The 19891-nt window shown below is 53.7% G+C and overlaps 1 protein-coding gene across 2 annotated transcripts in view; it reads right to left on the minus strand.

The window, feature by feature from the left end:
- The window catches only part of LOC105186304 (protein turtle), a 157636-nt gene that overhangs the window by 49955 nt on the left and 87790 nt on the right, over positions 1–19891 (minus strand). Inside the window, exons 3-6 of one of the 2 annotated variants that reach the window (XM_011146396.3) lie at positions 18994–19121; positions 18309–18482; positions 17044–17396; positions 6400–6521 (exon numbers count right to left, since the gene is read on the minus strand). In XM_011146396.3, the coding sequence (XP_011144698.2) occupies positions 6400–6521; positions 17044–17396; positions 18309–18463 (630 nt within the window). In that variant the 5' untranslated portion in view covers positions 18464–18482; positions 18994–19121. Of the gene's footprint in view, positions 1–6387; positions 6522–17043; positions 17397–18308; positions 18483–18993; positions 19122–19891 lie in introns of both variants that reach the window. The other variant, XM_025304171.1, reaches the window with a different exon arrangement.

Here is a 19891-nt window from a genome sequence, read left to right on the forward strand (position 1 = left end):
CGGGAGGGGAGAACGAGTGTTTTTCCGCGTCCGAGCCGGGCTAACGTCGACGTCTCGTGTATTCTCTCTCTCTCTCTCTCTCTCTCTCTCTCTCTCTCTCTCTCTCTCTCTCTCTCTCTCTCTCTCTCTCTCTATCTCTATCTCTCTCTCTCTCTCTCCCCGCCTCCCTCTCTCTCTCTCTCTCTCTCTTTCCTCGGCTCGGCCGATCGACCGAGGGCGAATCGCAGGTGCGATATGGAGGAATGCGTCGACGTAATTTACGAGAGTGCTTTTTCTTCATTCATCGAATCAGTCGGAGGCCCTGAGCGCGTAACAGTGTTCGCTCTCGCACATACGAGCGAGACGAGCAACGGTACACTTTGGTCCGCTTCCGAGTACCGGCGGCCGCGAGCGAGCGTTTCGCAAAGCGTTAAATCTATTTGCTTTGCCAGCGAGGCAAACAATAACACACAACGGCGCAGCTGATGAACGATTCTGTTTGATTCGCGTTGTTCTGGGCGCGCACGCGCGCACGTTCGGCGAATTGCGTGAAGTTTGGACGGGATTTAGCTGGCAAATGAATGAAATGAAAATTCTCATTTCGAAGCGGCGATACGAGTTCTCTCCGCGATTACTTCGTCCGTGACATGGGACGAAGGAACTCTTTGTGCGCGCGAAACGAGAGAGAGAGAGAAGGGGAGAAGGAAGAGAGAGAGAGAGAGAGAGAGAGAGAGAGAGAGAGAGAGAGAGAGAGAGAGAGAGAGAGAGAGAGAGAGAGAGAGAGAGAGAGAGAGAGAGAGAGAGAGAGAGAGAGAGAGAGAGAGAGATACCGGCGTTCTCGACATTGTCGCTGCTTTTGTTAGCGGGAGGAATTTCTGCAGCGGGAGGAGCTTCTTAATTATGAAGTCGCGGCCTTTTAATTACCGTCGGTAATTGCAATCGGGTCGCGCAGTCCGCTGCAGCCCGCGCGGATGCGTCACCTGCGTACGACGAAAAATGGTGTCGCGCATGGGGGCGCCAAGGTTTTCGCTCGCGGACGAGCGTGAGGGCTTGCAAAAAGTCGAACCGGAAGAGAAATTAGTTGTCAGCCGCAGCGCGCCATAGACAGGGCCGCGAAAGCGACGGTCTCTCTGAGGGTGGTCGGGGTGGGTTCGCGCAGGGGCTCGAATCGACGGGCGAGGAAGGGGTTGGTCGAGACGGTAAAGGAGGGAGGCTCAAAAGCCCCGGGCTTCTCGCGTGATTTATGCGAGATTCCAGCGCGATGCCGCGTGTAAAAAAGAAAACAGCCCCCGCGCGCCAACCCCTGCCCGCGTCTCGCAGCCAGCGAGCCAGCCACCCTCTGCTCCGCGAGCCCCGCGAGTCATCTGGAAATGGAAATGGCCGGCGTTCCGTCGCTGGAGATCTCCCGCTTGCGGAGGTATTTTCCCGTGGAACGGGTAAAAGAACGACGGCCGCGCGCTGGAAGAAATGACCCCGGCCAGCCGGGGAGCTCGCGCGCCTCCCGAAGTGATTTGCCGAGACACGGTAATTAATGCTAATAGAAAAATTGCTGGGACCGGGTCGCACGACCCCGGGCGAGGCAGGACGGTCTGGAATTTTTAATGATATGATGCGCGAGCGCGCGCTCCACGTAGAGGTGACTCTTTTACGTTGCGAAGGTACGAAACACTTGGGACGAAACAGCCTCTCGCTCGTCCCTGCTCAAAAGTCTAAGCTCGGTAATGTACCTTCTTTGTCGCCTCCGAGAGAGAGAGAGAGAGAGAGAGAGAGAGAGAGAGAGAGAGAGAGAGAGAGAGAGAGGGAGCCTCGCCGCCTCTCTCACTGCAAACGACATTTACACGCCATATCTAATTTATTATCGCGAGTAACCTTTTTCGTCTCGCAAACAGCGTAGCTCGGAAAGATCACGTCAAGGACGAAAAGAGAAACGTCGCGACTCCCTTCATGTACTCTCCCTTTGATCGTACTTCGCTCTCAACAGGCTCCACCTACGTTGATCACGCAGCCTGTCATTGCTCTGAGAAATGGGCGGTTTGGCTGAATGAATCGAGCCGTACGTGTACAAGCGAGTTTCGAATAAAACGTCCGTCCGTCCGTTCATCACGCTACGCGGTTCGAGACGCATGAGATTTGTTCACGAAGCTGCGTGTACTCGCGGCGTTCGGTACGCGGCGGGGACAGCGAACGGTCGGAGCAACAGCACGCGATTACGCTCGCGATTAATTTCTATCATATCGATCCTACCTGTGTCGGAAGGGCGCTCTCGACACGGCAGTGCTGGCACCCTACGCGAAGACCGGCAGACGCGCGTAACTGCCCCGATCGTAATAAAGCTACGTTCACACTCAAGCACGCACAGGCCGGCACAGGGGAGGGTGGAAGAAACAGGGGCGCAGCGGGCATGCGTGGCCGAGGCTCGTGCGTGTTCGACGTGTGACGGCGGCTTAAGACTACGTCGGCAGCGAGCGCGAGCGATTGCCGTTGCGCGGCGATCACACAGTATTGTCCCGTGCGACCGATTGATCGATTAATTAATTACGGGACGATGGTAGGTTTGCGGAGTCAATATTGAATTCACGGTTAATGCGTTTCGGCCGACGGGACGCAGCCGGCCGGCCGGCCGGCCGGAGGTGAAATCTGGCGTCGGCCGGCGCCGCGGCTGCGTATACGCGTGTCTGATCTCGGCCGCATTTTAATTATGCATTTAAAAGCGCATTTTAATGTTTCACGCGACGATGCAATTTCAGCCGCGCGCGCGCGCGCGCGCGACGCTCCTCTCGTCGATATGCAACGGCGTGACGTTGTACAACTCGCGAGCGAGTGCGCTCGCGCGCGCGCGCGCGCGCGCGCGCGCCGTTTTAATTTTAATCAATTTATTTGGCCGCGCGCGCACGCGGCGTAACCAACTCCCGGCGAGATGCTATCTGCCGCGTCGGCGAGGGAGAGAGCTTACGGTAGATTAGCGAGATATTTCGCCGTTGATTTCGCCGGGTCGATAAGCGCATACGCCAGAGCGCAAATTCGCGACGCGGCGAGTCAAACGGAACACACGGCTGATGCGGACACAAAGGGAGAGGCGGAGAAGGGCGGGGGACGATGGAAGACTACACGTTACATAATTAAAATAAGCAAACTTTCCTACGAAACAGCTCCTACGTTCGTGCTCGCAGCGGCGACGCTGTCGGAGATTGCGGAAGGGCGGCGCGGCGAATTCGCTTTTATGCCGCGTACTCGCGGCAAGACACCGCGTAAATCACGCGAGATCGCGCGAGCGCGATCTACGGCGTTTCGATGCCGCGTATCTCGCGTATAATTACGCGATCTAATTGCGCTCGTGTCGATGATACATCGTATTTTTATGCGACGCGTCGCGCGCACGCGACGCGTTTTCCCTTCCGCTTATAATCCGCCAGCGCCGCGTGCGTCAACGACACATGCAAGGCACCAGATGTTAGAGAGACAGAGACATGATTTTTCAATTTTCCGCCGCCGAGATAGAAGTGGGAAAGTGCACTACCCCGTATTGTTTCGTGATGGACGAGCTCGTCGTTCGCGGCACGGCCGTGCGCGAGTAATTCGACATTTCTCCCGTGGAAATTGTATCGGCGGATATTAATTGCGCCGACAGAAACGCACACGCCGAAAAGAATTGCTCTCTCTCTCTCTCTCTCTCTCTCTCTCTCTCTCTCTTTCCCCGAGCAGTCCTCAGAGACGCGAGATGCATTTTCTCTGCGAGCGAGATGTCTTCTGCGTACGCAATTATCGATCGGCCGTATCGGCGCACCTCGTCGGCTGAGAAGGAGAGGCGGAGTGCCGCGACTGCGACGTCGTTCAGGTGCGACTTTCGTGCGAATGAAGGTAAGAACGTCTCTCTGCCCTTTGTTCGCGGGTCGCGGAACGACAGCGGAGAATCATCACCTGGCGAAATTGATCTTTAGACGCGCGTCTCGAGGGCCGCGTCGCGCGCACGATTGCGGAAAGTCAGGCCACGAGGAGAACGACCGGGGGTCACTTCCGCGGTCTCCGCGGAAATCGCGAACGCATCGGCCGGTTCTTCTTCCTCTCCTGCCACTCTCCTCTCAGCCGTTTGATGCCGGGCCGCAAAAAGCGCGAGGGTACGTAAATAAGCGGCGACGAGCTCGTCGCTCGAAGGGGCCACGTCCGGGGCGAGACGCGCCACGTACACCGGCACCGGTACTTAGTCGAGAAGAGAATCAAGACGAGCGACGTCGGCGACGATTTTACGACCGCGTAGGCGGCATGGCTTTCCCGAGCGCGAGCGCGCGCGCCGTTCAACGTACGCGTTACGACCCCTTCGCCGGCCCCTTCGCTCCTCTCACTCGCGAAACGGTGCAACGAACTCTCCATAAAAAATCTAGCACGAGAGTATATCATTGCGCGCAAGTACACTCGTGAAAAGCCGCGATACGTCGCATCGATTCTCGTGCGAGCGCGAGCGCGAGCGCGGGGAGTTTTACGACACTCTGTCGTGCGGCGGGGGCGTTGCATCTCGCGTGCGTAATCGCGACGCACCAGCGGGAATTCCCCCGCAGGGACAGGAGCGCCGGCTGGCTAGTGACGTTATTTACGCGTGATTTGACTCGCGAAGATTTCTCACGGCAAAATCGGCCGATTCAGCGCCGACTCGGGCGCTGATTAACACAACGAGTCGCGTGCTCCCGGCACGCTACTCGTGTGTGTCGCGATCGCATCGCGTCGCGTTTCTCCCCGCGAATCGACGTATCGCGGCCGTTTTCATCGGGCGCACTCGCGTCGCAAGGGTTCCACGTGTACATGTGTATATATCGCGAATGATATATGGTCATCACACATGGGACATGAATGAAGAAAGTACGCGCATGAGATCTGGAGTTGACGCAATCGGTACAGTTTGCATTACATCGACTGAATATGATCGGATGACGTCGTTATAGTTGATGGTACAATAATGTTCTCTGCCCTCTCCAGTCCGGATCAGATATAACATTGTGAAAAAAGAAACTCAAGTACGTTACTGTTTCGCTTCTTTCTTTGCTTGATTACTCGCTACTCGAGCGAGGAGCTCGCGGCGAGGCTCGCTCGTTCGCTCGCTCGCTCGCTCGCTCGCTCGTTCGTACGAACGAGAGGCGTGTCCCGTTCGCCATTGTCGATTTCTCAAACTCAAGTCAAACAAGACACAAAACGACGAACGAAAGACGTAAGCACGTAAGCGAACAAATCATCGAAAGTATACGGCAATTTCAAGTCTCTCGACAATAACGTTGCAACGCTTCAAAAACGTATTGTGTGCCCATGGGGCTCCGCTCCGCTCCGCTCTGCCTGGCTGGTGTGTACGAGCTCGCTGCGCGAAGCGTATGTAACATTCAAATTGCCGGCTGATCTTTCGCGAATACTCCCGCCGGGAAACGCCGGGCAGGAAGAAAGAGACTCCTCCTCGGCGACTTGCCCGCCGCCGACGCCACCGAGATCGTCTTGCGAGCACACAATCGCTGTATCGCGTAACGATCTGCGACAGGAAGACGATCTGTGTTCCCCGACGACAACGCCTCATTACCGTAGCCCGGCATTGTTCGGACCTCTATCGGTCGTCGTTAACAAAGTACAAAGATAAACAGCGACGTGGAGAGGGAGAATTTGTAGGAATAAATGTTTATTCGCGGTGGTGGACGACGGCGTAGCGAGCGGGCGCGCTACGCTACGCTGCCATATTGCCCGCTCGCGCTCCAGTTCGCGCGATTATGCAACGTTAAATCGGGGAATTAAAAAAAGGAGTCTCGGAAGTGCAAATTTCTTTCCGCGGGAGTGAGCGCGCGTCGAGTGAACTGCGCGAGCGAGCGTCGCGACGATTCCAGTGGATTTCCAGTCGAAGAAATTGAGGATATTTCGTGAAGAGAGAAAGAGCGAGCGAGAGAGAGAGAGAGAGAGAGAGAGAGAGAGAGAGTGCGATCCACCTCTCGCTCCCTTCCTGGCTACTCCTCTCTTTTCTCCTCCGTCTCGATTAAGCGACGATCCGGACACGTATCGTCCCGTATTTTCCCTACGTTACTCGTACCGTATTTGTTATCTCGTAGTGCGTAACACATCGCGCAGTAATGCGAAATTATAGCGTGCTATTGCTGCAGGAACTCTCTGGATAAAACGCCAAGCTTCGTGGGGGTGTTAATGGCGTCGGCGGGCGTGCTTGCGATTTTATGCATCGATTGCTCGAGCGTATCCGAAGAAGCGAAGCGAAACGAGACTTTTCGCTCGATGTGACGTCGAGCGATTCTCTTGGAAGGCCGCTTAAATCGTCGCGATAGAACACCGGAGCAGCGGCTCTGCCGATACCAGAGGCGTAGCGTTCTCGAGCAGTGCCCCCGTCTTTAACTCACGGATATAGAGAGCAGAGGGTGTCGTCCGATATCGTACCGTGTCGCCTACCTTCTTCTCCCATTGGAGAACGTAGGGCACTGGGTGCTCACCGGGGAACTCTACGTGACAGTTGAAGACAACGCTCTCCCCGAGGATAGCCGTAATGTGCACCGCGTCCTGTTGGCAGAGTCCTGAAACAAAAGTACCGGTCTCGTTATCATCGCGGCGCAGCAGCAACGCGGTGAGCAACCAAGTCACCTTACAAGCAGCGTGACTATGCGAGAGGAAATCTCAACAGAGAACGACGGTGGTGAGTAGAGGAGCGGGATTCTGCAGGGAACAGAGACGACAATCTCTCGTGCGAAAAGAAACAGGAACAGGAAACATTTCTCATCGACAATATCGATCGTCGCTCGTCGATCCAAACGGTCACACGTCGATCAGATTCACTCCAAGGGAACGAGGACGGACACACCGGCAGGGAGATACGAGTCGAAAGATCCACGGGACGGCGATCGAAATTTCTCGCGGAAGACACACCGGAGAGCGGCGGAAGCTCATAATTCTCGCCGCGGAGTTTCGTCGCGGAGAGAAAACTACGTGGGACGGGCTGTGCCCCTCTAATACCGCCGGTACCTCCGACGGAGGAAGGCATTAAAAGCCATTAAAGGTAAATCAGGGGCAAAGCTTGTCGTCGCCCTTTTCTGCGCGCGCTAGGTCAGGAAACCCGTGCCCCGCATGCGGCGACGGCGGCGGCGGCGGCGGCGGGAGGTCGTGTAAGATTAACTTCGCATTAACCCCCATGCGATATCGTGCCATCGAATGCGACCTCGTTTTGTATGCCCGAGATAACCCGGGGCCCGAGGCTGCTGATATCCTTTCGGTTCTCGCGTGTCGCGCGTGATAATGATGATGTTCCGGCCGCGAGCCTTCGCTCGGCTTCGCAACATCGCCGTGGGATAGTTAACATACTTTGATACATTCGCTCTTGCTGCTCTTGTAGCCTGTTTACGATTGGCGACGATGGGGCGATATCGCTTTAAATTATATCGGGGAATGTCGACGGCGGAGGGCAGAAAAAAGCGGTACCGTGACGCGAGTGAAATGACGTTGGTAAACACGCTGACGGCAATAATACAGACGGGCTCTCCTGCCCCTCCCTCTCTCTCTCTCTCTCTCTCTCTCTCTCTCTCTCTCTCTCTCTCTCTCTCTCTCTCTCTCTCTCTCTACCTCTCTCTCAGGGAGAAGAAACTCTCTCTAGATAATTAATGTTCTTGTACAAACGACGAGAGCACGGTGTATCAAGGGGAGAAGTACTGCCGGATAGATCCATCTTTTAAGAATGTAAGACACTTAATTTTTGGTATCTCGTGCAGATTCTCTCGCCGAGCGTTGAATGTCAGGTCTTCAAACTGAAAAACTTCATACAAGACGTACCCACGCTATGAAGGAAAAAACAGAGAAAGAAAAAGAGAGAAGAGAAAGGATACAGAGCGAAACCGTAATGGCGGCATTGGCGTATTCGAAAGTTTCGAAGCGTTTGCGTTATTCTCGAACACAAAATATACGGTCGGGCGAGGGGGCAGAGAGAGAGAGAGAGAGAGAGAGACAACGAGAGGGGAGTGAGGAGGAGAGAACGTCGGATTTCGCGCGAATGTACGAAACAACGCAAACAACGGAGAGAGTCCGTCGCAGCGAGAAGAACGAGCGCACGTCCGAAATACTTAAACTGATTCGCCGAAATGTGTGTCAGCGTGCAGTCTGCTATCCGCGCAAAGTAATCGCGAAGTTCGTGTGTCGCAAGAAGCTCTATCGGCCCGGGGCAACACAAATCGGGAATGACAGCCGATCTACTTTGCGTCCTGCGGAAAAGTTTCGCGACCAGGAAATATCGACCCGACTGCTGACAAGCGCGAACTTGGGGCGAATCTGTCGTCGCGGCCCCTCCGTTTTCGTTTTATCTTCGCCTCTCGCCACTGCGTCACGATTCCGCCCCCCCCTCCCCCTCCCCCCCGCGGCTTCCCCACGCGCGCGATTAACGTTTCACTGCGGTAAACAGCTGCCGCATTCATGCACTTTTTACTACTTTCACCAACTACTGTTCTACCCGAGTTTCTTAATGCGGTGAAGCCATTACGATCTGAATTCTGTCACGAGACGACGGCTGCCGTATCCGATCGATACGCTATCCCGTTCTCGATCGCTCAACGGAGACTCAAACATCAGCTCTCTCCCTTCTTCTCCCTCTCTCTCTCTCTCTCTCTTTCCTCTTCAAGTGCATGAATCAGCGTGACAGTTTTAACATCCGTAATTAGGTCACGTGGACGTGGCCTTCCGAATTTGTACGCCAGCAGATTTCGCGGCGAAATCTTATTTCTCCACCAGCGAGAGCTAGGACGGCCCGTTCACCCGTTCGAAAATCAGAAACCTTTGTGCATCGATTCACCTGAAACAAACACGCACGCGTGTGCACGTGTAGTTGTTAATTAAAAACTACGGCCCGGCAAATAGCCGCGATTACACGCGCCGATGAGTTTCGTCGCTGCATTCAGCGCAAAAACCGACATTCGACCCGCTAAATTTTTCCGTCGAGTAGGCAACACACAATTGTTCATGCGGTTCACCCAAAGTGCAAAACTTTTCGTTATACACAGCTTCGAAACTGCAACCGCGGCGGCGCGTTACCACGTCCCCTTTGCGCAGAGTGTGCATCCCTACGACGGCGCTTAATGCCCGGCTAACTTCAGAAGAACAGTCGAGCCTCGCATGCTGCACATTCGCATCAAAGCTCGCACGTCGTGCTCGAGAGAGAAAGAGAGGGGGAGAGAGAGAGAGAGAGAGAGAGAGAGAGAGAGAGAGAGAGAGAGAGAGAGAGAGAGAGAGAGAGAGAGAGAGAGAGAGAGAGAGAGAGAGAGAGAGTAGGCTTACAGCTGCAACCACAGAAAATCGCTAACGTCGAAGGAGGGAATCGTGCGTCACAGACACACGCACACGCATGCACGCGCGCTCGCTCGCGAAAGGAAAGGGGACACAAGGTAGAACGCGTCGGCAAGCTCAATGACATCCATTCGAATAATGAACGCGACTTTGATACCCTTCCCCTTTGAAATCCCCCGTGCGCGAATATGACGCATTTTTGGCGCGCGTACATTCGCGACAAAGCGAATCATAATAAATCTCTCCTCGGGCGCAGCAAACAAACACCTTCGGAGGCGCGCGTTTCGCCGCGCGAGGCGACAAGCGTGTGTGCCGCTGCGTGCTCCTGCGGATGAGCTCGGAATCGAAGGCGAGGCCGCCTTTCATCCTCCGGCGAATCATGGCGGGATTTTAGCGAAATTACGCTGTGTCGCGTTAAATAGCCCGATATTTTTCGCTCGCCTTACGATTATTATTGTAAAGCCCGGGGCGCGCAGTAGGTTTTTATGTTACTGCGCCGCTCTGCATCGCGCTAATGGCTGCGAGATCGTGCGCAATAACGACCGCGGGAAGCGTTATTTCTCCGATCAATTTCGCCGAGAGGTCCCTTGCTTCTCTTTCTCTCTCTCTCTCTCCCTCTCTCTCCCTTCTTGTTTTTTCTTTCATCGAAAATTTAATTGGATCCCCTCGTTCACGAGTCTCCATTCGACGTCGGCCATTTCCGCTCGCGCGAGCCCGGGCGAGCTGAACGTCCACGTCGCGCCGAATACACATCCCGCCGCTGTCGCATTAATATCCCAGGACGTTTTAATATGTATCCGTCGCGGACGACGTCTCGCGTTACGAGCTCTCGCGATGCACATCCGCCGCGGTCAGGCGGATATGGACGCCGCGCGCACCGAAGCCACCGCCACCGCCGCATTACGTATGCATTGTGTAATATCGCGGATCGCGGCTTCTCGACGTCTGGCCCCCGTGAACCATCGGGAGAAGTTCGACGTTTCGCCGCAGGCGGTTCTCGACGAGAGACGTGCTCCTGGGCGCGCGACTCGCGAACGAACGCGCTCGACGCGCGAGCTCGCGGCGGAGGAGAGAGTCGCGTCTATCGCACTTCTGATTGCTTAAAATGTCGTCGAGCGACACGGATTTAAGCGAACGTGTTGTTATCAACACCCACCGCGAATAAATATCTTTTATCTTGTAGATTTTTTTCTCCCGCCTGCGTACGTGCTGAAAATTTAGATATTCGTATTTAAAGACTGAAATGATAACAATGTCTAAAGTTAGATGCGTTTCTACGGTGTGTTGGTACTTCTGCCTTCTGTTAGGGGAAAATATTTTACGCATGAGGCAGATTTTCATATGGTAAAGTGAGAAATATATCCGAGCAAATATATATTATGAATCAGAATGTTGCGATGTATACATTTCGATATGGATGTATTCCAGTTACGCAGTACGGTGGATTTCGCTAAAAATGCTTTCCGTGCGCGAGGGCAATTTTCATAACTCCCGCAGATCACGCCTCGAACTCAATTGTTCTCAACCCGGTTCTGTAATCGTGGCCACCTCGTGGCTACCGTCGTTAGAAACCGATTGATCACCGATTGAAGGCGAAATTAAATTTCGCCCCGTCCTCCCCCACATCCTCGTATTGTGCTCGCGTCGCAACATTCAAACGGAACCGCTCGGTTCACGTCGAGCCACGGAGAAGCGTGTTATTAACGTAACGGCGACGGAGCCGTGACGATATTATTGATATTGCAGGACGAGAGCGGCGCAACACACCCCTCCCTCCGCTCGCCTCCACCGATCATGCAACAGCCGTTTTAATCCGCCCCCTCGGTGTACGCGTCGCGAATAATAATCCGAACTGGTACGCAACCGACGCACATTTGTGCGGCCATTATCGTCACTGACGCGGCCCTCCCTCGTGGGATAACGCGGCGTCCAAATAACCGTTTTTATTGTTACTTGTTATTAAATTTTCAACGGTCTGTCTGCAGCGTGTACGCGACGGTAACATCTCGTTATCTCCAAAAAGCGAGTTCGCAAAATAGAGCCTCTCGCCCGTTTTGCGCGCGCGCCCGCGCATGTGTGTGTGTGTGTGTGTGCTGTTAGTAATTATAATTATCATTGTGCGCAGGGCGTTCGCTAATTTCATTGTTAAATGAACCGAGCGCGGTGCTTCAGCAACTTCAAAAAAGTAACTTGCGCGATTCCGCGCGATCTGACGATATTATTGCCGCGCACTTCGGGGAATCCTCGGTTTTTCGCATATTGCGACGAGCTCTGAGCTCCCCGCGAGATTTTGCTGTATAAAAATTCCTCGGGTCCTGAGATATATCGAAATATTAAAATGTATCTCGCGCGGGACTCGTGAGCACGGTTATTTTATCTTTTCCGCTCCTCTCCTCTTCCAGGATTTATGCAACACGTTGCCGCGAGTTACCGGCGAGATGATATACGCGAGACGGTCATGTTTCTTGATAATAGAAAATTGCCGAGCGGTTTAATTGCGATAATCGCGCGTTCCTGTTTTCTCGCGACGGTATCGCGCGCTTTATACACGTCGATGCGCCGTGCGCGATAAGTTCTCCCCGCCGCTAATAATTTGCGTGCACGCGACGCGAACGTTCCAGGCATTATTTGCCTGCTCAACTTTGTAGCCGACGGCAACTCGGTTGAGTCGTATTACCCGCTCATCGGAAAATCTGAAGGAGAAGCGAGCAACCGGCGCGGAAATTCTTTTTATGCGCGGGAAAGACTTTTCCGTTTCACGGGCCGTTAACTCGGGGTTTAGACAGAATCACTTCCACGTCGTTTTGGCAATCCGCCCTTCACTTCGCGGCTGTTTTTCCGGCGAGATAAACAGATTGAACAATTCATTTGAATGCGGCCACAAAGAATACGCGCGCGGTCCGCGCGAGACCCAAAAAACAGCTCGTTTGTTTCTGCTTGACGCGAGAACGAAATATCTCGCCGCGCGATGAATACCGAAAATGAAGCGTTTTTGCTTCGAATTTTTGCGCGCTGTCCGAAATAGATAATCTGTCGAAATCAAACATACACGTACAAGAGAGATTAAAAAAAGACAAGCCATTTCAGTTTGATCGCACACATTTTTAGAACACATTTTTAGAAGTTGCAGGGCTAAAGTAAGAATTTTCCAGTCATTTTCCGATAAAACTTCCGTCAAATCCGATAAAAATCGGTAGAGTTGCCGTGTCTGGGAAATTCTCAATTTCAAAACTTATTTTCGAATTTTTGATAAGTTGCACTTTGCTAGAATTCAACTCGGAGAATACTGACCTGTTGTTTTCATCAAAAGTATCCATGGAAACTTATCTTCCTCTCGTGAAAAATTAAAATCTGCCGAGCCATTTAGATATTAAAGCCAGGGTAGCTTCTTAGAGAGACTTCTCGGAATAAAAGTTTATTCGAGGAAGATGTTTGCTCTGTGGCCACGAAGCTAAAATACTTGATGTATTTTTCCAAGCCACGATTCGACTCCAAGCTCTTCCGATTCGACTTTCCCAGCGATTTAATCACTCATTCAGAAAGCAAAAGTTCAACACGGGCTCATCGTGCGGCAGTTGACTACATTTTGGCGCACATCTCATTGTCACTGGTCTCTCGCAGAGAGAGAGAGAGAGAGAGGGAGAGAGAGAGAGAGAGAGAGAGAGAGAGAGAGAGAGAGAGAGAGACCGGCCGTTCGGCCTGGAAGCGCGTGAGAGCGTTAAAGCAAGTTCACGAAGTAGCTTCTCATCTTTACCAGCGAATTTTCAGGCAGCGTTGGAGCGTGAAATTAGCGAGCCGTTCCATCAGCTTGTACGCCATATTTCGTGTAAACTAAATAGCCGGCGCGTGTGTCTGAGGCGGGCTGCGCTCACGAGAATCTGGCCCAATCGGATGAAACGGAAGGTAAAAGCAATTAAGCCGACTTAACGAGTATACTATTACCCTAATGAGCTCAGGATTCAAAGATACCTTTGAATTATTTCGGATAAATGAAACCGTGGGAGAGAGAGAGAGAGAGAGAAAGAGGGGGGGGGGAGTGCAGCCTGCGCACGACGTGAAACATTGAGAATCCGCGCGAAAACGTACCGCCGCTCATCGCACGCGGTTACAACCCACACACGCGCGTTCTCCCGCGAAAATCGCGTTCGTCGGGGCACACAAACAGCGGGTTGTAAAGAGAGAGAGAGAGAGAGAGAGAGAGAGAGAGGAAAAAAGATCGCATTTCTCTCGGCGTCTTAATGTTCGCGCCGTAAAACTCGCTGATTTAGAGGCTGTAGCGGCGTACGCGCGCGTTAAAGGATTAATCGCGACGAGAGACCGCAAGCGCACCGGCGCGAGACGACGCGTTCTCCAACGTGCTGCAAGCTGGAGCAACGTCGCGCGTGTAGTCGGCGTAAAAATGTCCGCGTCGCGACAACGACGACGATCTCGATGGCTCCTCGAGTCGCGCCATATATCGTATCGCGCTCGTCTCGCCTCACCTCGACAATAACGCGCCGTCAAATCGACCAGCGCGCATCGCGTATCTTCATAGTCGAGGTGTCATCTCGGGAACCCCTATCGATCGACCGGTTCGCGATTCTGCCGTGTGCAACGGACTTTATCAAGGGCAACGTACCCTCCAGGTCGGCACCGCGCGTCATTTGCAACTCGTTTCATCGCCTGCCATCTGCGACGCTTTGATGGCCGCTATGAGGAAGAAACCATAATCGCGCTTGTACACACTTTCGCACGCTCACACACGCGCGCGTGCACGCACAGGCAGCCGCGAAGTACGCGGAATTTATGGAGGCGCGCGTCCCCGCCGCGCTAACACGCTGTTGCCTCTTGAGGAGGCATTTGCGATCGCGATCGGCTGAGCCCTTAAAAAGACAACAGCCGCCTGCGCGAGGGACTCATCCCGAGAACGCGCGTTTTTCCGTCTCGGTTCCGTTACCAGAATCGCGCGTCTCGCGATGACGACGCTCGTGGCGGGCAGGTATTCTCTCTCTCTCTCTCTCTCTCTGTCTCGGAGCGAAATTTCACGCAGGCACGATACTTCCAAGCCGAACCAAAGTTCCTCGAACAGCAGCGGGCTGACGCAAAAAAGTGCGCGTGAGCGAAGGTGGGGAGGCAAGGCGATTTAATTAAAAGAATTTGCACGAAAAACGTGCGCTCTATTTGCGAGTTGCGGCTGTTTTTAATGATTCACCGTAATATCGTGCACCGCAACGATATTAACCGTGTATGCATATAAATGCCGTATACACGGGATACGTGTGTATCGCAAAATTCATGTCGTAACTAGACGAATTGATAAAACTCAGCGTGGAATAACGGCGGTTTTATTAATTGGAAGCATTCAGCATTTTCGATCGTTACGATTGTTCGATGGAAAACGGCGCCAAGTCTCGCGACCACCGCCGCCGTCTCAATATTTATTTTATATTTGCTACAAACGTTTGCACAAGCGTTCAACGTTTCGGCACGCACCTGACGTATCCAGCGTATCTTTTGTCACCTCCCGTCGCACACGTACACGCGCGCGCGCGCGCGCGCAACACTTCGGCCGAAACAAGCGCGATCGCGACATTATTCGATAATAAGTACTCGGCGTATCGCGCAAATGAAAGGAGAATTGTGTCGCGGGCAAGCAATCAGTGAAATTGCTGTGATAAATTACACATTTTTCTCTGCCAGCGGGGATGGCAAGACAATACGCGCGTGCTTAAATTGCGAGTTTTTGTATTATTATCGTCGCGTGCGCGTCGTTAACGCAGTTAAGCATATATTTTGAATGAGACTTTGCGAGAGAAGCCGGAGTTTTAATGAAATTGTTCGTGCTGATGAGAATAACGAGCCTCATAAGAGGATCCCCGTGTAACGTACGTGCGCTTACGGAAAAAGGAGGAGGAAGAAACGAAAACGTAAAAAGAAACCCGGAAAACAGGCATGGCGCGGGCGCATTTTTTAGCTTCTCCTTTACTCCCCGTCGGTAATCTCATTGTGACGGCGTTGTGATTAAGGGTCCTCGCGCTCGAGAGTGCCCCCCTCTTCGAGTCGAGACAATTGTAAAAACAAAATGTGATACGATTACGAGAGTGCTCTCTCCCTGCGGCTCTCTCTCACACGGCTGAACTGCCAAACGGCGCTTGTTTCGTCGCAATTACGCGCGACACTTTCGCGATTTAATATGAAATGTTCTAATTTCCCGCTCGAGCCATCCACAACGGATGCAAATCGTAATTAGTATAAATCACGAGAATCGCGCAGACGCGTCGTGTTTTTCAAGCATTGTCGCGCATTGTCGCGCATTGCGGGGAAAAAAAATGTAATAACGTGTAAATATATAATCGTTACGCACGCGTAACATTAATAACGGGCGGGCCGGTATCGCGTGCGCGCGCTGCCGCGCCGAAAATGAACAATGTCCCACATTTGACAGGGAGAGCATCTTCCGAAGGGCCATTTTTCGAATTGTCAAACAGCAGGGCTGCCGCGTATCAAAACGAATTCAGGGCACTGATAAAAGGCTCAGCCTCTTTTCACGGTGGCGGCTGCGACCATTCACGCTTCGGCACCGGAGAGAAATTCTTTCAAATTGAAACCCGCCCGGATTGGAGGCCGCGCGATACCAAGAGAGAAAGAGCGAGGGAACATTCGCCGCTATGAATGAGGCACACAATCCGGCCAGATGTGCCTGTCGCCGATAAAAATTGTCATCGAATTCAACCTCCGCGGTAATTACGTATTCGCCGGCGGCGGTGATTAATAACGCGAGACGCACTTCGCGCGAGAAAGAGGTGCGCTTTTAGGACAAAAGTTCATCACGAGATTCGTCATTATCGACTTGCACGGAGAATGCTCGAAAGATCGCAACCGCCTGATTTGGATCTCTGAAAAGGCTCTGAACGAGTTGCCGTGTAATGCGTAAATTTCACGCACCGACAGCCGACGGAGCGCTTTTACAGGCCTCGCATTCCGAGACTCTGATTTACGGTACACGCGTTTTATAGCGTTTATAGCGATTTATAGGGTCGCGCGTCGCGACACACACGAGCCGTTCGAAGTTTTCCTTCTACAACGCGGCTGCTGGCGCTCTCTCGGCGACTCTCGCGATCGCACCGTATCGGGATATACACGGCCCGCCGAGCAAAGCGACGCTTGCGACGAACAGATTATCGCGTGTTATTCTCTTCAATTTCCCCCGGACTCGCGGGGGATCAGGCATTCAGCGTTCTCGCCCGATGCCGTTATCTGCCGATCGCGTTCGGCTTATTTCGCTTCATTTGTCGATCTCGACGTCGGCGTGCCATTACATGCCGCAAGCTCTCTCTCTCTCTCTCTCTCTCTCTCTCTCTATCCCTGGCAGTCCGCCTACGGACTGTCGGATTTGAGAAGCAACGAGCCGTTTCGTGAGATACGGCACCGCGACAACTGGCGACCGTCCGGACGTCCCGCCAACTAGCGAACTCTAATTTGCGGTCCCCGCTAATTGCGGGCCGACGCACGGCAGAGCCCGGCGGACAAATCAGGAGATCTCTAGATTCGACAGTGTCTCGCGAGTTATCACAATCACCGCGACGTAATACGATGATAGCAACAAGGCACAGCGTTGTCCGCGCGACCGAGTAATCGAGTCGGGATACAAAATGCCCACGTGACAGCGTCAGGCTGTCTACGGAGCGTCGCTGCCGGGCTAAATTTCTCACGTCGAAGATGTCTCGAGAAGAAGTCGTAGTCGTAGATGCATCTTCGAAAATGAGCGCGCATTCGCACGACCGTTCAGACACGTACCTGGCGTGACGAGGAGCGCGATGCCAAGGAGTAGAGCTCTTGTCGCCACTTCCACGATTCGTCGGAAGTCCCTGCGACACCACCGTAACCGATGCCTCTTCCCTTCGTCGTCGTCGTCGTCGTCGTCGTCGTCGTCGTCCTCCGCCTCCGCGTCGTCATTTTTACCCGCGTGCTCGAAAAGGCCCAGACAAAGCCGCAGCTTCCGGTACACCGCACCGATCCCATCCGACTCGGACATGCGTCCCTTCAGACTGTCCTTTTTCTCAACCGCTTCGCTCTCCTGGCGCCTGTACGGCCGGCAGCCTGTGCAGGTGGGCTGACCGGAAGCGAGAATCGCTTCGTGGTCAGTCCCCCTGTGGAGAAGTGCTTCCTTTACTGTATGCGACTTTACCGCGACGCTCGTGTCATCTTATGGAGATTAGCAACTCGAGAACTTCCTCTTGGGAAAATATCTTTTCGATTACGATTCGACACGAGATTACAACTTCAATTCGTTCCCGCAAACGATATTTTCCAGAGACTTCCACTTCCAGGACTCTCTCCTTTGTTGCCCCTCCCTCCCTCCCTCTAACTCGCGAAATTAACACGCGATGTTTTAACACGCACCGAGACCCGCCGATGAGAGTCTGTCGGCTATAACGGCTCGCGAGAGCTTGCTGAGAGCCGCCCCGATAATTTCGCTCGGAAGATGAGCGATTTCATAAACGCGAAATATCGGACAATTGCTTGAGAGCCGGAGGAAAGCGCGCCGGGGGTAACAATGACAGATACTTTGGCCGAACGCTGTTTCGTTACTGTCGATACGTTGACCGCGCCACGCTGCCTGTTGAGCTTCGCCGCTGAGCAGTCCCAATTCAACTTTCAATCACCAAAGATACGACGAAGATAAATGCAATCCGCGGGACGCACGTGCACCGGCACGTTCCATTGGCTCTCTACCGGCTGTACGTTCAATCCGTTGTACCGCGGTTAGTCGCGTTTTATCCATAAATTATTGAGACACGGCGATGCTACAGCGTCGACGGTCGTGCACTCGACGTGACCACCGTCGGCAGTCGGCGCGTTAATAAAACAAGCGCGGTCGAAAATCCGACGAGCTTTCGCGGGCTCTTGACGATTATCCTTCCTCTCCCTACGTATCTTGCGCACGCATACACATATTTCATGACGTGAACGTAAAACGACGAAACGACGAAACTGGCACGATCGCGAAACAAATGGCTCGCGTATCCGAGAGAGATCCAACGTACGCTCGTCCGGCTTACCTGTCCTCGTGGTCGTCGCACGCGGCGTTCTCCTCCGTGGCATGGTAGCTGTCGTGCCTTAGGGACCGAAGACCCTGCGAACAAGTTCCTCCGGTACACTGGAACTCGAGCCTTCGCCGGAGGTCCGTGGCTTGTAGCCCTCCTCCGCCCCCCATACCCCCGCTCCCATAGTACCTGCGGGCAGAAGCGGTCGACGCCCGTTACAACTAAAACACACACGCGCGCGCGCGCGCGCGCGCGGCCGCAACAATCACCGGCAACCGGCAAGCCTTCTCCGTCGCGTCGTCTCGGTAGGAGGTGAGCTACGACCGATGAATGACACGTCGTTCAATATGTCGCATATAAGCAGGAGTACCGAGGCGGCGAATAGGAGGTATAGCCGTATAAAGTATAGGTGCACCTATGCGCGAAGTGACGCTACCGGAGGGAATGGCCGCGCGATTTTTGCGCTCGAGGCGCGCGAGGGTAAGGCGCGTTCTCTTTAAGGACAATTAGCGCGTCCCTCGTCTGCAGTCATTGGCGAGTCGGCTGTTGACAGTCGACGGCGCACTTGACGAGAGCAGATCGCGAGTGACTCTGGCTGACTCGCGTGAACACGACGAAATTGCACGCCGATTAATGCTCGACGGGAGTCTTCCGCGAGACGAGAATCTTCATCGAGTAACGTAAACGAGTTTACACTCACCCCTGCCGCTCCGCCACCACTACCGCTGCCCGGATCGTACGCCCCCGATGCCGATTTCCACGAGCCTCGCCACTTCCTCGCCCTTCTCGGCTGCCACTTTAACCCCCGCAATGTGTCGCTCTCATCACCTGCAACACGGGAGAAAAACACGGACACGTCGGTCAGCGGTCGGGGCAAAATTGCGCGAATTGTCGCATATAATTAACACATTAATGACGCCGATTATCGCTCGTCGGGGTCAATTGTTGCGCGCGTATAGATTATCGTCGGCGCGCGCGCGCGCGCGCAATCCGGCCCCATCTCGTCCCGGCGCGGCGCGGCGCGGCGCGGCGCGACGAGGCAGCGCTATTTTTGCGCGGCAATCGATATAGCGGAGCACACGTGTCCACGGCTGGGCGCGTATCTACGTGTGTACGCACGGACGAATTGCGAATCCTTTGGCGGATAGTTGAAATTCCGCGTAGGCGAAACGTGAATCGATTCGATTAGCAACATACGTGCTCAGATACAAGCCTGATTGATTCAATTTAGCTGCCGACGCTACGAGCGGTGCTTAGACGGAGGCAACAGACCCTCCGAAGATGGACTGATAATTATATCACGTTTGGAGGCTGCCACGTGACCTGGCTGAAGCGAAGACAGAGAGTAGCACTACATGATCCGAGAGACGGGAAATTAAATATTTCTAAGCCCACACTCGCCTTTCCTCTCTCTCTCTCTCTCTCTCTCTCTCTCTCGCGCTCTCTGCCTCTCTCAAGCCCCTCCGGTGCACGTGACACGAATTCTATGCCTCCATCGACTCCAGTTCAGCGTCCTTAATGTCTCAGTCGCGCATGTCCTGCGCTGCGTCACCTCGGGACGGGTCGAGAGAAAAAGGGTGAAACTGTAGAGAATTAAG

The sequence above is a fragment of the Harpegnathos saltator genome, unplaced genomic scaffold (genome assembly GCF_003227715.2).
Source record: "Harpegnathos saltator strain DR-91 unplaced genomic scaffold, Hsal_v8.6 scaffold594, whole genome shotgun sequence".
NCBI lineage: Eukaryota > Metazoa > Arthropoda > Insecta > Hymenoptera > Formicidae > Harpegnathos > Harpegnathos saltator.